Raw genomic sequence first — 11,873 nt, 5'->3', positions numbered from 1 at the left:
GGGGCGGGGCCAGGCTCCCTCGGGGGGCGGTAGTGGGGCCCCAGCCCAGCGGGGCTCGGGGGCGCGACGCGTTTGTGTTGACAGGCGAACAAGAAGACAGGAGATACCCAATTTCTTACCACGGTCCTCCTCCTCAGGAGCCCCCCCTACCCCCTTTCCCCGACCCGACTCGGGTTCTCCTCGTCCCCCCGCCCCGTGTGCGCGAGCCGTCCAACACGCTGGCGCACTGTCACGCGTTAGCGCGATCGGACACGTCCCGCGTCCGCGAGGGGAGGGTGGCGCGGGGCGCGCTCTTGACAGATGTGCCCTGGCGGGGCGCGGGGCGCGGGGCGCGGGGCGCGGGGCGCGGGGCGCGGGGCGGGTCCTCGTGGCCGACACCACGGCAGCCCCCGTGCAGGTGCCGGGCTGGTCCCCGCGGCCGCGCCCCGGGCCGCCACGTGCACGCTGACAGCCGATACGGTCCGGCTAGAGGCCCGGCTCGGGGGTTGTTGGTGATACGGGCGTTACGCAAGGCGGCCAGCGTCCAGCCTGGTCCAGCGCCACCCCCCGGCGCAGCGCGGGCGGGGCCACCGCCCCCGGGGGCGGCGCGAGGCGGCAGTCGGGTGGCGTAACAAGTGCGTGCCGTGTGCCGGGGGCAGAGCGCATCCACGCTGAGCCTCGACCAGCACATGCATGCGCGGCTGCGGTGAGAGGCGACTCGACTGTTGAGGTCGGCGCCAGCGGGTGCGGCCAAAGCCAGCTCAGCCCGCGCAGCCCGGGCCGCACACAAAGGGCTCGAATCACACTGAGGAGGGAAGACATAAATTTAGGAGCACTCAAAAGGCGTCCCACGTTACCGGCCTGTCTCGTCAGTCGAGAGGTGGCCGGGGCGGCCGTCGGGCTAGGGTTACACTATACCCAGCTCTCGGGGCTACAGCCTCCTGCCGCAGCTACGGACGGCAAAGCGTATTCGCCCAAGGACTGGAGGAGATGAAACGAAATACACTTTTCAATGGAAAGGCTGTATATTTACAAAACCAAAGGCTTTATGATTGTTTCAGTTGCTCATATATGAAACAGAATATGTACAACACAATGACTGTACATCAGGACCACATTTATGTTTATACATCTGTGAATATTAATCATGACAATTATTAATTTTCTACACCTCAATCTCACTCTCTCTCACACACATCTGCAATGGCTCAAATTCCAGTTATGTAATCCAAAATATGTGTTATAATAAATTTATCTTATGGCTAGTTTAATGTATGTAAAATACAAAAGATCTTTGAATTATGAAACCATTGAGCAATATATCTCCATACAGAGCTCAATTGGAAGCACCTACTATCAACCCCTGCACCTTCCCCATGGTTGCCCAGTCAAGGTTAGTACTTGTATGGAGAGTATTATTTATTTTAATTTGTAACAATAATAGTATGTACACTCTATTATGAATAAAATAAAAATGAATTAACCAATTAAAATACAAACCAATCTACAATGGCTAGTCTTTGGGTGGACTGGATTGGGCTATCCTGCTAAAATTCTGCATACACGCATCTGACAATTGAATTGTAAAAATTGCAGTAGCATTAATATAATGAGACATGTAAGTATTTGATCAAAACTTATGCATGCAGCAACATATTCAGGATCTTGAAACATGACAGAAAAAAAACACAAAAAGACGAACTCACTGCAGTGCAAAACTGCTGAAAAACATTTTTAAAAACTGTCAACCAATACGATGGGGAGCCTTTCTTAGATAAAATATGCTATCTTCGACTAGGTGCTTGAACAAAGTCAACCACTAAGCATTACATAATGCAGAAACAATTTCAAGGTGTGATTGGTAGTAACACACACACAAAAAAAATGCATGTGAATGCAAAATGCATGATGCCCATACCACCCTTTTGCAAAGCTCAACTCTACATAATTAAAACAAAAAGAAAAATATTGACTGGTGTGCAAAGCTCAACTAAATTATGTGCTCTGTGCAATCTCTTCATTTTAAATCGGCTAAAACTCAAAGAAGAAAACAAACCTGCCAAGCTGGTTTGCTGAATTCGTTGCCACTGAAATCAGCTGCACATTAAGTATTACTTTCCAATAATTTTACTTCCAACAAATTAATTTCAAATTATGGTCTAAAATGTCACAGATAAACTTATCAATTCTCTCTAAATCAACTAATAACAAAATATAAAGTATTAAGAATGCAAGATAAAGCGTGTTTGAAAAGCGAAAAGCAATCAGTTAGCTATTTGACAATTGGCCACTCGCATAAAACGGGGAAAAAGCACTAAATCCTGTTTTAACACAGAAAACAGAAACATGTACAAACTATACAAAATTCCAAACAACTTTTGTTAAAAAAAAACAGACGCGTGCCTTGTTTTTTTTTTAATGTAATTGACAAATTTGTAAAACATACTTTGCTAACTTAAAACAATATAAGCATCTGTTAAGTTTTAAATTAATTTTTAATCGTAACATTTTTTTGAATAAGTCAAGTGTTATGTATGACAGATCCAAACAAGGGCCATCCATTGCATAATTTTCTTACAAATTAAAGAATACTTTTTCCAAACATTGTGATACTGTAGCTCTGAAGTGGTAACAATAGCAACAAAATGTAACATATATTAGAAGCTCCAGCTATCATTACAATGTGGAACAGCACCTACAAATGAGGAGGGAGAACAGATAGAAAATACAAAGAGGTGTACAGTAATATCAATTAGGTTTGTTTAAAATTACCAACAAAATGAATTTTGATGAATTATACAGGGGTAACAAATAAGATTGGGTTGCAGCCCAGTACGTTGGAGAGGGCAATCTTCAATGAAACAAGTCCGAGCAAGTCACAGAAAATTGGTTATTTTCCAGATAAACACAATTTCACTCAGTTCAGCACTTACAAACTGATTGATCCATGATTCTGACAAAAAAAAAATTCAAACCAGGGCTTGAGAAAAAATTACTGTAAGATTTGTTTCAGAAAAGAAGTGACAGTACATAAAATTACCAAGGTGATATTTCATTAATACACCAATAAACTTTCTAGATTATTTTTACACTTATCGGCAGCCATTTTCCATGGCATCTAAAGAGAAATTGAACAGTATAAGAAACATTAATTATGTCAAAAATTGAAACTTAGACTAGGTTAGATGAAAACAACTAACATGAGGAATGTCCTCATTATTGCAGTCAGTTCCCATAGGATGTCAATCGCTAATTTTCTCAAGGTGTACAAGATGAGCAAAGGTGCCAATTCCTACAGGGATGTGAACTTCCAAAGAAATTAACGACCCACCATCTACCTGGATGCTACCATCAGACTTACATTAAGACACCGCACCAGTACAAAGATGCAAATCAAGATAATACACTTGAAAATACTGTCAAACATAGAAAATGTAGAAAAGTAGTACCAAAAATAGAAGCTAATAATAACAACATCAGAATTTAATGCTTAACAACTGGCGAGGCAACATAAAGAAGTTTATGATATGTTAAGAGCCCAAATAAAAAGGTGTTCTGTCTGGTGACCAAAGATAACAGACATTATATTTTTCAGCAAGTTTGAAGGGATAAACATAAATAGAACTGAAATAGACACTTCGATTTGACAAAATATGAGTAGATTAAGTACCCAAAGTAATGTTTGTAAGTACAATAAATTTTATAGAAAACATTAAGCATCTAATACAAAGATCTGACCCTTCACAGTGAAGTTTTTTTGGACACAACCAACAGTAACAGACGGTTTAAGGTCAATTGTGTAATATGTACTTTGAAGTTAAAAGTTGTGGTAGGTAAAATTACATTGCATACTTTAGATACTTTAGTAATAAGCAGTTCTTCAAGGCTCAAATTGGCAACAAGCAGCTTTGATAAATTCAGTAAAGGTAGCATTGTTAAGTAAATGACAACATTCCCCAATCGCATCACTTCCAGTAGAAACAGCCTAAAGTTGAATCAGCAAAAGTATACTGACTGTTTTCCTTTGACAAGTTGCGCCTCCACAACACTTTAAAAAGTAAGACAAATAAATTTATCTTACTTCTCAAGGGCTTTAATTCATAATAATGTATTGCTTTTTTTCAACTTGACAAGGATACTTCAAAAGAAACTTATTTCTGGACTGGCAGCATAATACACATTAATCAGATCCATATGGCTTGTATAGAATATAGTTTTTGTTTTGTTTAAAGAAACATTGACATAGATAATACATCCATTGAAAGAAAATAAGAGATGTTCAAGATGCTACGTTTGCTTCAGTAAGTTGTTGTTGGATACAATAAGTTGCTAGATGAATATAAAATGCCAAATTCCCACTCCTCATCAAATGGTGAAAGGAAGAGGACTTAAGTAACAGTATCATTGCACTTACATCAAACTGCAACTTGTGCAAATTAGAATTACCTGTACTAACAATTATGGACCACATGAAAGAAGAAAAAAAAACTAACAAAAGAAAAACAACAACGACTAAGTCAAATTAGTAAACATACTAGGGAATAGGCTCTTTCCATCAGTGCATCACATCAGTTTTTACAATAAAAGGCACTTCAAAGTTGAAAGCTCACGAAATGCCAACTCACCACCACCATAACTAAAACCATGATAAATTAGGCTGATGTTTAAAATTGATGGATTTAAAATTTTTGATCAACTATTTACCTATGTTACTGCATAGTTGGGGAATGCTAGGGGAACACAAAAGCCTTGCAATCAAGAAAACTTCTCAAAATGTTATGATTAAACAACTATACAAACATCACTCTCACAACTGAGAGAAGAAAAAAAGAGGTAAAAGTAAAATGTATAGTACGTTACTCTATAATGAACTGCGTTAAAGCTATAGCAGCCCCAATATATTGAAAATTAGACTTCAGGAATTTAGAGGGGAATTCGTAGCTTGATTCAATTAAATAAACTAGAAAAATGGGTTGCAACAAAGAATATGTAATAAGAGACAGATCAGAAGACAAAAATAACGACAAGTGTTTGGTTGATGACACCAACTCACTCCTTAATCAAATTGTGTAAAAACTGACAAAACAGATATGAAATTATTTTTTTTAAAGTAGAATGTCAAAACAAATAGAATTACAAAAAAACAACATGAAAACATACCCATTGACAAGTTTAAGTTAGGCAATGACAATCATTAATTGACCAAAGAAACTGACAGATACTGACTTCTTCATTATGGCACTTCCCGGGGAAAAACATTAAATGCCATAGATGAAAAGTTGCAATCTTCACAATTGCTCCAAAAAAATAGAAGTAATGGTCCTTTGGTAGTGGGTACTATGGTAAGTTAGCACTGATAATGTGGTCAGTAGAAATCAATCCTATAGATGCTTGTAACATGAGAGTTTGTTTATATCAGAGGAATATGCATATTATCAGATGCAAACTCCTGATATTGTTAAAAAAATATATCTGATAGTAAAGAGAAGCATACAAAAACAACCCTTTCACAGAAGTGGGGATCAGCCCATGGCTCATGACACCCAGTTAGATAATATTGGCACTTGGACTGAAGACTACAATGATGACTTAGTAGTAGCGGCTGAAATCTGCCTTGTCAGTTTAATAAAATAATGCAGACCTAGCTGCCACTGGGAAACACATCTCTGATTTAACGCGCCTACTTATCATCCATTCCATAACTTGTGCCTCCATTTCTAATTGCATGATGATAACCTTCAATGTTGTTTGAAAGAATTGGGGAGGTAACACAAAACAGGCATAAGTTAAGTTCCACAAAACGATGGATGAATTCTAGGACATTAAGGATGACAAAAAAAAAAAGCGTTTAAAGAGCCAAGATGGCAAGCGGCACAATACCAGACCAGGCTCACTTAATACGCTAATATCACATAGGGTTATGTGCAGTGAACATCCAAAAACTGTTAAGTCAGACAAAATTAGATTATATCACAAGGATGTTACGCAGTTGTGTATGCACAGATAAATATATGTAAATGTATATATATATACACATGTAAAGTTCTATATATTCAGATATATATATATATATACATACACAAGTAGATATAAATGTATTATATCTTATATTTATAGCAGTGCAAAAAAAAAAGAAAGAAAAGAAATACAGGACATTAAAAGAAAACATATACAGTAAACAAGAAGATAAAAAAAGGAAAAAGGGATAACGGATGAGCTATTTCAGCAAAGAAGCTGAGTTAACACTGCCCAAATAAGACATAACCCAAAATTCAAGCGGCAATGAGCACAACTAGCACCATAGGCACTAAGCCGGCACAAGCCCCGCCAACCCAGTCCAGTCTTGTGCCCCTCAACTAAGTCTGACCTCCACCGCTCCAGGCGGGAAAGTCAATGTTATGAAACAGAATGGTTTCCTATCTGGATATGCTGTTGCTGATCCATTTGATGAATAGGATGATGTTGATATGGTTGCTGCTGCTGTTGCCGCCTATCATCTTCTTCTTCATGCTGGAGATGTTGTAGTTGGCTACTGGGGCTGTTAGTACTGTTATAAGGATGGTTTGAGTTGCATAGGACAGAGTAAACAGAGTCAACACTGCTTAGTTTTTCAAAAAATGGAATTAAATCCATCAGCTCAGAATCTTGCATGTCATCAAACCATGATGCAACAGGAACCTGAAAAAAATACACAAATGATTAGTGCCTTGGAATTAATACAATATTTTGAAAATTATAGATGCATTGCAACATTGAGGCTTACAGCATTGTCAGGGTGAAAGATGTAAGAGGCCGGAGAGTTGTCCACAATTATGACTTTCTGTAAATCTCTTCCAAGTTTATTCAAATCTTTAACATAATTTCCTCTGTGGAAAACACATGATTCACGGAACAGTCGAACTCTAAATACTCCCCACCGGTCCAAAAGGTCTGCCACAGGGTCAGCATACTGAAAAAAAGATAGAATAAAATCACGGGTTTAGTCATACATTTATAAGTTGGTATAATCATAACAGGACCAAATAAATGAAAAGAAGTGTGATTTGATTTTACCTTTGCAAGGCTAGCAGTAAATAAGACACATTCATACAGTTCACCCATGCGCTGAAGGAACTCATCTACATGTGGTCTCTTCAACACATACACTTGATGAACAGTGCCATCAATTTCAACGGGAACCACAAAGTCCGCGTTGTTTATTGGCTGTAAAATGATGAGGGGTTAGCTCTCCATAGTGACATATCTTAAGCTATCAGTGTTTAGTCTTTTCACAAACCTTAAACGAACTGTGAACCAGAGTTTCATCTAGGTCAATCACCATGCATTTCTTATGCATTTCCGATGCTCGCACTTGGGGCAGGAGATAGCGAGGCTGTCCTGGACTGAGTTGTGGAGAATAGCGTCCATCGCTGTCCACAGAAGCTTTTGTACTTGATCCCTTGGAACTGGCCTGGCCCCCAAAGCAGCATAACAGTGACCGTAAGATGCTTCTTCGAGGCTTTTTGCCCAGTTGGCCTATTGTTTCCAAATACAAAAATAATTAATGAAAATAAACAAGACAAAATGCAGTCATTCACAACTTAAAATAAGTATTACCTGCTGGAGGCAAGTCATACTCTCTTGGAGGTACAACTGGATCAAGAAGAGAAGAAAACAAGATAAAATTATTATCGATAATATATGCATTTTGAAGTATAGGGGTAAATTCCTAAGCACAAGCCTCACAGTAAATGTCAAGGACCAAGTCCCATCCCTACTCCCTCCCTCCCTACCCTCCCTTTTCAGTCCAATGCTATATTTAGACATTTCCATTACCTTGCAACTTCATTTTAAAAGTATCAATTTATATTTTAAGTTTGCTTAAGAAAACAATCTATAAGATGCAACAACAGTTAGTTAGTAATTATATGGTTTTGTAAAATCTTTTCCACATGTAATGTAGCAGCATTATTCATATTATAAAGTTGTGATGGTAATGCCAACCACACTTACAACAGGTAATAAGGTTTACTACCTTCGCTAACTACCCTTTGCCAAGAAAATTTATATAAAGGGTTGTTGGAGTGAAATCACATTCTACTTTGTTAAACAAAGTAAACAAATACACAAAATGTATACTTGAAAACTAGTGTTGGACATTGAACTACTCCTTGAAAAAAAAATATTGAAAACAAAAACACTATTTCAGTCATCTGTATATGATAAATTCAGCACAAGTTTCAAAAATCTTAGGTTTACAAAATTCAAAAAAAATTTAAAACAAGTTAACTTGTAGAGAAACATAACAGAAAGATAACCTAAAAATTTATACATTATGGGTTTTCTACTTGCGACAGTTCAGAAAAGGTATCATGAAAAGGATGCTACGTTGATTTTCCAAAAACAACAAAGATTTATTTTATTCTTACATCATCGTGACCAAATAATGTATGGCGAGTTTAATTAATATGTATTGATTATCATTATTAATAAAAACTAACTTTTCCTCTAAGCTGCATTTTATGCTCTGAGGGATGTGAATATGAAAGTAAGTAGTAAGTAGGAAAGTCATGCTACATAGAAAAACACAAGATTAAGCATCATGAGGAAAATATAATAACCATTAATGGACAGCCAAAATAGATGGGACTTTTTTTAAGAGGGGTGAAAAAATATGAAATAGGTCTGAAAGATATAGATAGCAAGACTGTACATTTAGCGAAGAGTACCGAGGAATTATGAAGTAGCTATACAAAATAACAGGTAAGGAGTTATGTGATAATATACATAAGGACCTAGCAGGGTATTTTAAACATTTATGACAAGAACTCGCTTTTGTAAAGAAAAAAGAAAACTCAGCGGGTTAAGAGAAAATTGATTTGCAGGAATTTTCAAACGGCCCACCCGAGGATGCGTAAAATATAGGATAACAAGGTCAAAGCTTTAGTCCATATCAAATCATCTACACGGGCAAGGGCTTGGCGGAGCGCAGATAAGGGTTGGGCAGCTGCAAACATTGCGAGCTCATTGTTTACTTTCAGGGGCGGTATGGGTGCGACAATTGCATCAAAAGAATCATAGGGTTTAAAGAATGTGGGAAATAGAATTTATTCGGAAGCATTTGCCAAGATGGACATATTTAGAGCAAAGCTATAAGCCTGCTGTGATTTCTAGAGGTAACAGGTGCACCTAGGAGACGCAATGCTCACCTTTTTCAGGAAAGTTATTTAGTTGCTCGTCATCGCGTGACACCTGCGTGATAATGGACGATGCGTCCATTTAAACATTTGTTTTATTTCTGCGTTTTTAACTCAATTTCAGACGAATAAATATCGATAACCATAAAAATGTTCTCCGAGTATCCAAAATGGCAGAACGACTTGTTGTTGTGGTAAATGCACAACGCTAGTCAATGTCATTTATTTACGAAGGAAGTATTCACAACTAGGACGGACTCGGAAACAAGGATCTAAAATTTATAATATTTAAAAACAAAACAGGGATTAACGAGATCTAATCCGTACTCCTTAACACGCAATTCAAATAGATATTTTGAAATTTCCCAACCGGCGAAGCTAAGTTTAAGTTACTGAACACAATCATGTTGGCCTAACAGAGAGGCTACTGGAGGCAAGAGCAGGATGAAAAACTGCAAGACTGCAAGGAGTAACGCGACATAGTTTTCTGCCGCACCGATAGATGTCGCCTGGCGCGTGGAGAGAGCGCGAGCTGTGATCAGAAACAGTGCCAGACAGCCTTCTCCATCTCTCTCGCTCTAGTGGTTCGTGTTAGAGAGGAACGAAGAGAGCAAATCGTACCGTGGCGTTATGCGGATGCAGTTTAAGCGGTAGGTGCCCCTGTCTCCAATTTGGTCGGTCGTACACAAGCTCCCTGTTTTAATCATACTTACCTGGCGCAGGAGTTAACCGTGATCATGAAGGCGGTTCTCCCAGGGCGAGGCCTTTCCATTGCACTTCGGTCGGGCTGACCTCTGCGAGTATCCCAAATGTGGATACCTCGGGCGTATAATTTTTGATAGTCGGGACTGCGTTCGCGCTGTCCCGGAATAAACAAGTAGTACCTACCATGCGCTCATTGAAAACGAATGGGGTGCAAGTACACAGTTACGTGCGGCTTATTGACACCTTTAACGCCCTTGCTTGAGCGTAACAACGCATGCACACAGAGGAAGGGGACGGACGCAAAAAAAATCTTGATTCACCCAGATTGTCTCATAGTACATTTATTATTTGATTTATAATTGTTTCCTTTGGTTTTAACATAAACAAATCACCCTCATAACTCTGAATAATATTTTTGCATGAACAAACAGAATTGAATTACAATTAACAAACCCTAAGTATTTGTGCAACATCGATTGACCAATTTAATAACTAATGGGAATAGTTTTTTTCCATTATATTTTAGACATTTTATAACAAGCTTGGACAAAAGAGAACAACTGAAAACATTCTTGATAAATCTATTGACAACATGTCTATGAAGTGCCCCTGCAAACTGTAAGAAATAGCAAAAACGTTATCATCTATTAACACCATATAATAGTTCACAAGTAAATGTTCTTGGAAAACTTGCAACTACAAAATGTTTTCACAAAGGAATGTAAATTATTTGATAGTCTGAACAAGAGATTAGAGATCTAAAATTGACCAATTAAAATTTACAACTTGCAGTTGATATTGCTTATTGGTTGCCATTTCAAAGAATTTCAAGACGGATTGGTCCCTTCCGTCAAGGAATGCTGTTTGAATACACCAGTACATATAATTTTACCACAAGATTGATAAAAAGTATGTACACATCATGAGGATTAAGCACCCTGGCTCAGATGACAGCCTACACTACTACTGAATTGTACAGACTTGTGATGATATACAAAGGGGTCATAAAAAATTGTTGAGCACAGGGGGTGTTCTTACAAAAATTCTAAATGTAACATTTGATGTGACGATAAGTAGGGTTATACTACGGGAATATAAAATATAAAACTTCTATCACAATGATAACCCACCCATTCACTACTAAGACGTGTTGACAAACAGGTATTAGAAAAGAGAACATATATCACTTTCATAACAAAGTTGAAACATAACATTCAAAGGCACAGAACAAATAACTTGCTACAAACATTACAGAATCATACATTATTATTTTTTTCTAAATTCCTAATATAGCTAATATAATAACTACAACATTTATCAGGGAGTTTATATCCCTTTCATCTCATGTGCAGAAACTTTCTGTTAAATTATCTCATACTTCCTTCTTTTTGCAGGAAAAGCATAAAAAGTGAGATATAACATAACAAACCTAGATTTTATTGATCAATGGTGCACTTTGATATTTGTCTTTTTATTTCCGTATACAGTGAACATAATTTTAAGGACGTTCTTTAAGAGTTAAGCCAGCACAAGCTAGCAAGTGAATCTCAGTTATTTAATACAATAAGCTGAAACATAGGAGGGATTTATAGCAGTAGTGATTCAATGATATTTTGCATGTTTATCATTTGTCACTTTACAAATATACTCATACTTCATCACAGAATGAACTGCATTCTTAATACTAAAAACAAAACAATAACAAGAATAATTCTCTGGCAAGATAAATTGCAAATGCAGATAGCATTGTAAATTCAATTCCCATTTAAGGTGATAATCTTAGTTCACAATCTTGACTTAAATACATAGTACGTCTCAAAATCTTTTTCTTTGCTTGCTTGCTTGGAATTTAAATCCAAGGTGAAATCGCAAAGGATCTAAGCTGTTAAAATTGTCGGTGCTACACATTTATTTACATATTACGACTACTTTAGACTAGTCTCCCCCGAGCCATACCAAGCTTTAAAAAGAGCTTTATATTGAGAAAAATAAAAATAACTTTATACATATTTT

General features: G+C 37.8%; 2 protein-coding genes and 1 non-coding gene across 3 annotated transcripts in view; 1 reads left to right on the top strand and 2 right to left on the bottom strand.

Annotated features, from left to right (window-relative positions):
- Positions 1-985: 985 nt before the first annotated feature.
- On the bottom strand, positions 986-9,493 carry LOC113214073 (carboxy-terminal domain RNA polymerase II polypeptide A small phosphatase 1). The gene is made up of 6 exons (XM_026433337.2): positions 9,168-9,493; positions 7,576-7,611; positions 7,256-7,494; positions 7,033-7,182; positions 6,743-6,928; positions 986-6,657 (listed from the first exon to the last, which is right to left on the bottom strand). The coding sequence occupies exons 1-6, from the start codon at positions 9,235-9,237 to the stop codon at positions 6,376-6,378; spliced, it is 963 nt and encodes a 320-aa protein (XP_026289122.1). The 5' UTR covers positions 9,238-9,493; the 3' UTR covers positions 986-6,375.
- A 367-nt stretch (positions 9,494-9,860) lies between these two features.
- On the top strand, positions 9,861-10,023 carry LOC113214086 (U1 spliceosomal RNA). Its single transcript, XR_003303792.2, has one exon. It is a non-coding gene; the product is annotated as a U1 spliceosomal RNA (small nuclear RNA).
- Positions 10,024-11,462: 1,439 nt separating this feature from the next.
- Positions 11,463-11,873, bottom strand: part of LOC127749485 (zinc finger protein 784-like) — a 165,707-nt gene continuing 165,296 nt past the window's right edge. Inside the window, exon 6 of the mRNA XM_052267729.1 lies at positions 11,463-11,544. Coding sequence (XP_052123689.1) covers positions 11,463-11,544 — 82 coding nt within the window. The remainder of the gene's footprint in view (positions 11,545-11,873) is intronic.

This window comes from Frankliniella occidentalis, unplaced genomic scaffold (assembly GCF_000697945.3).
Source record: "Frankliniella occidentalis isolate FOCC.00 unplaced genomic scaffold, Focc_3.1 Scaffold58, whole genome shotgun sequence".
Classification (NCBI taxonomy): Eukaryota; Metazoa; Arthropoda; class Insecta; order Thysanoptera; family Thripidae; genus Frankliniella; species Frankliniella occidentalis.
This window is presented reverse-complemented; position numbering and strand designations above follow the sequence as displayed.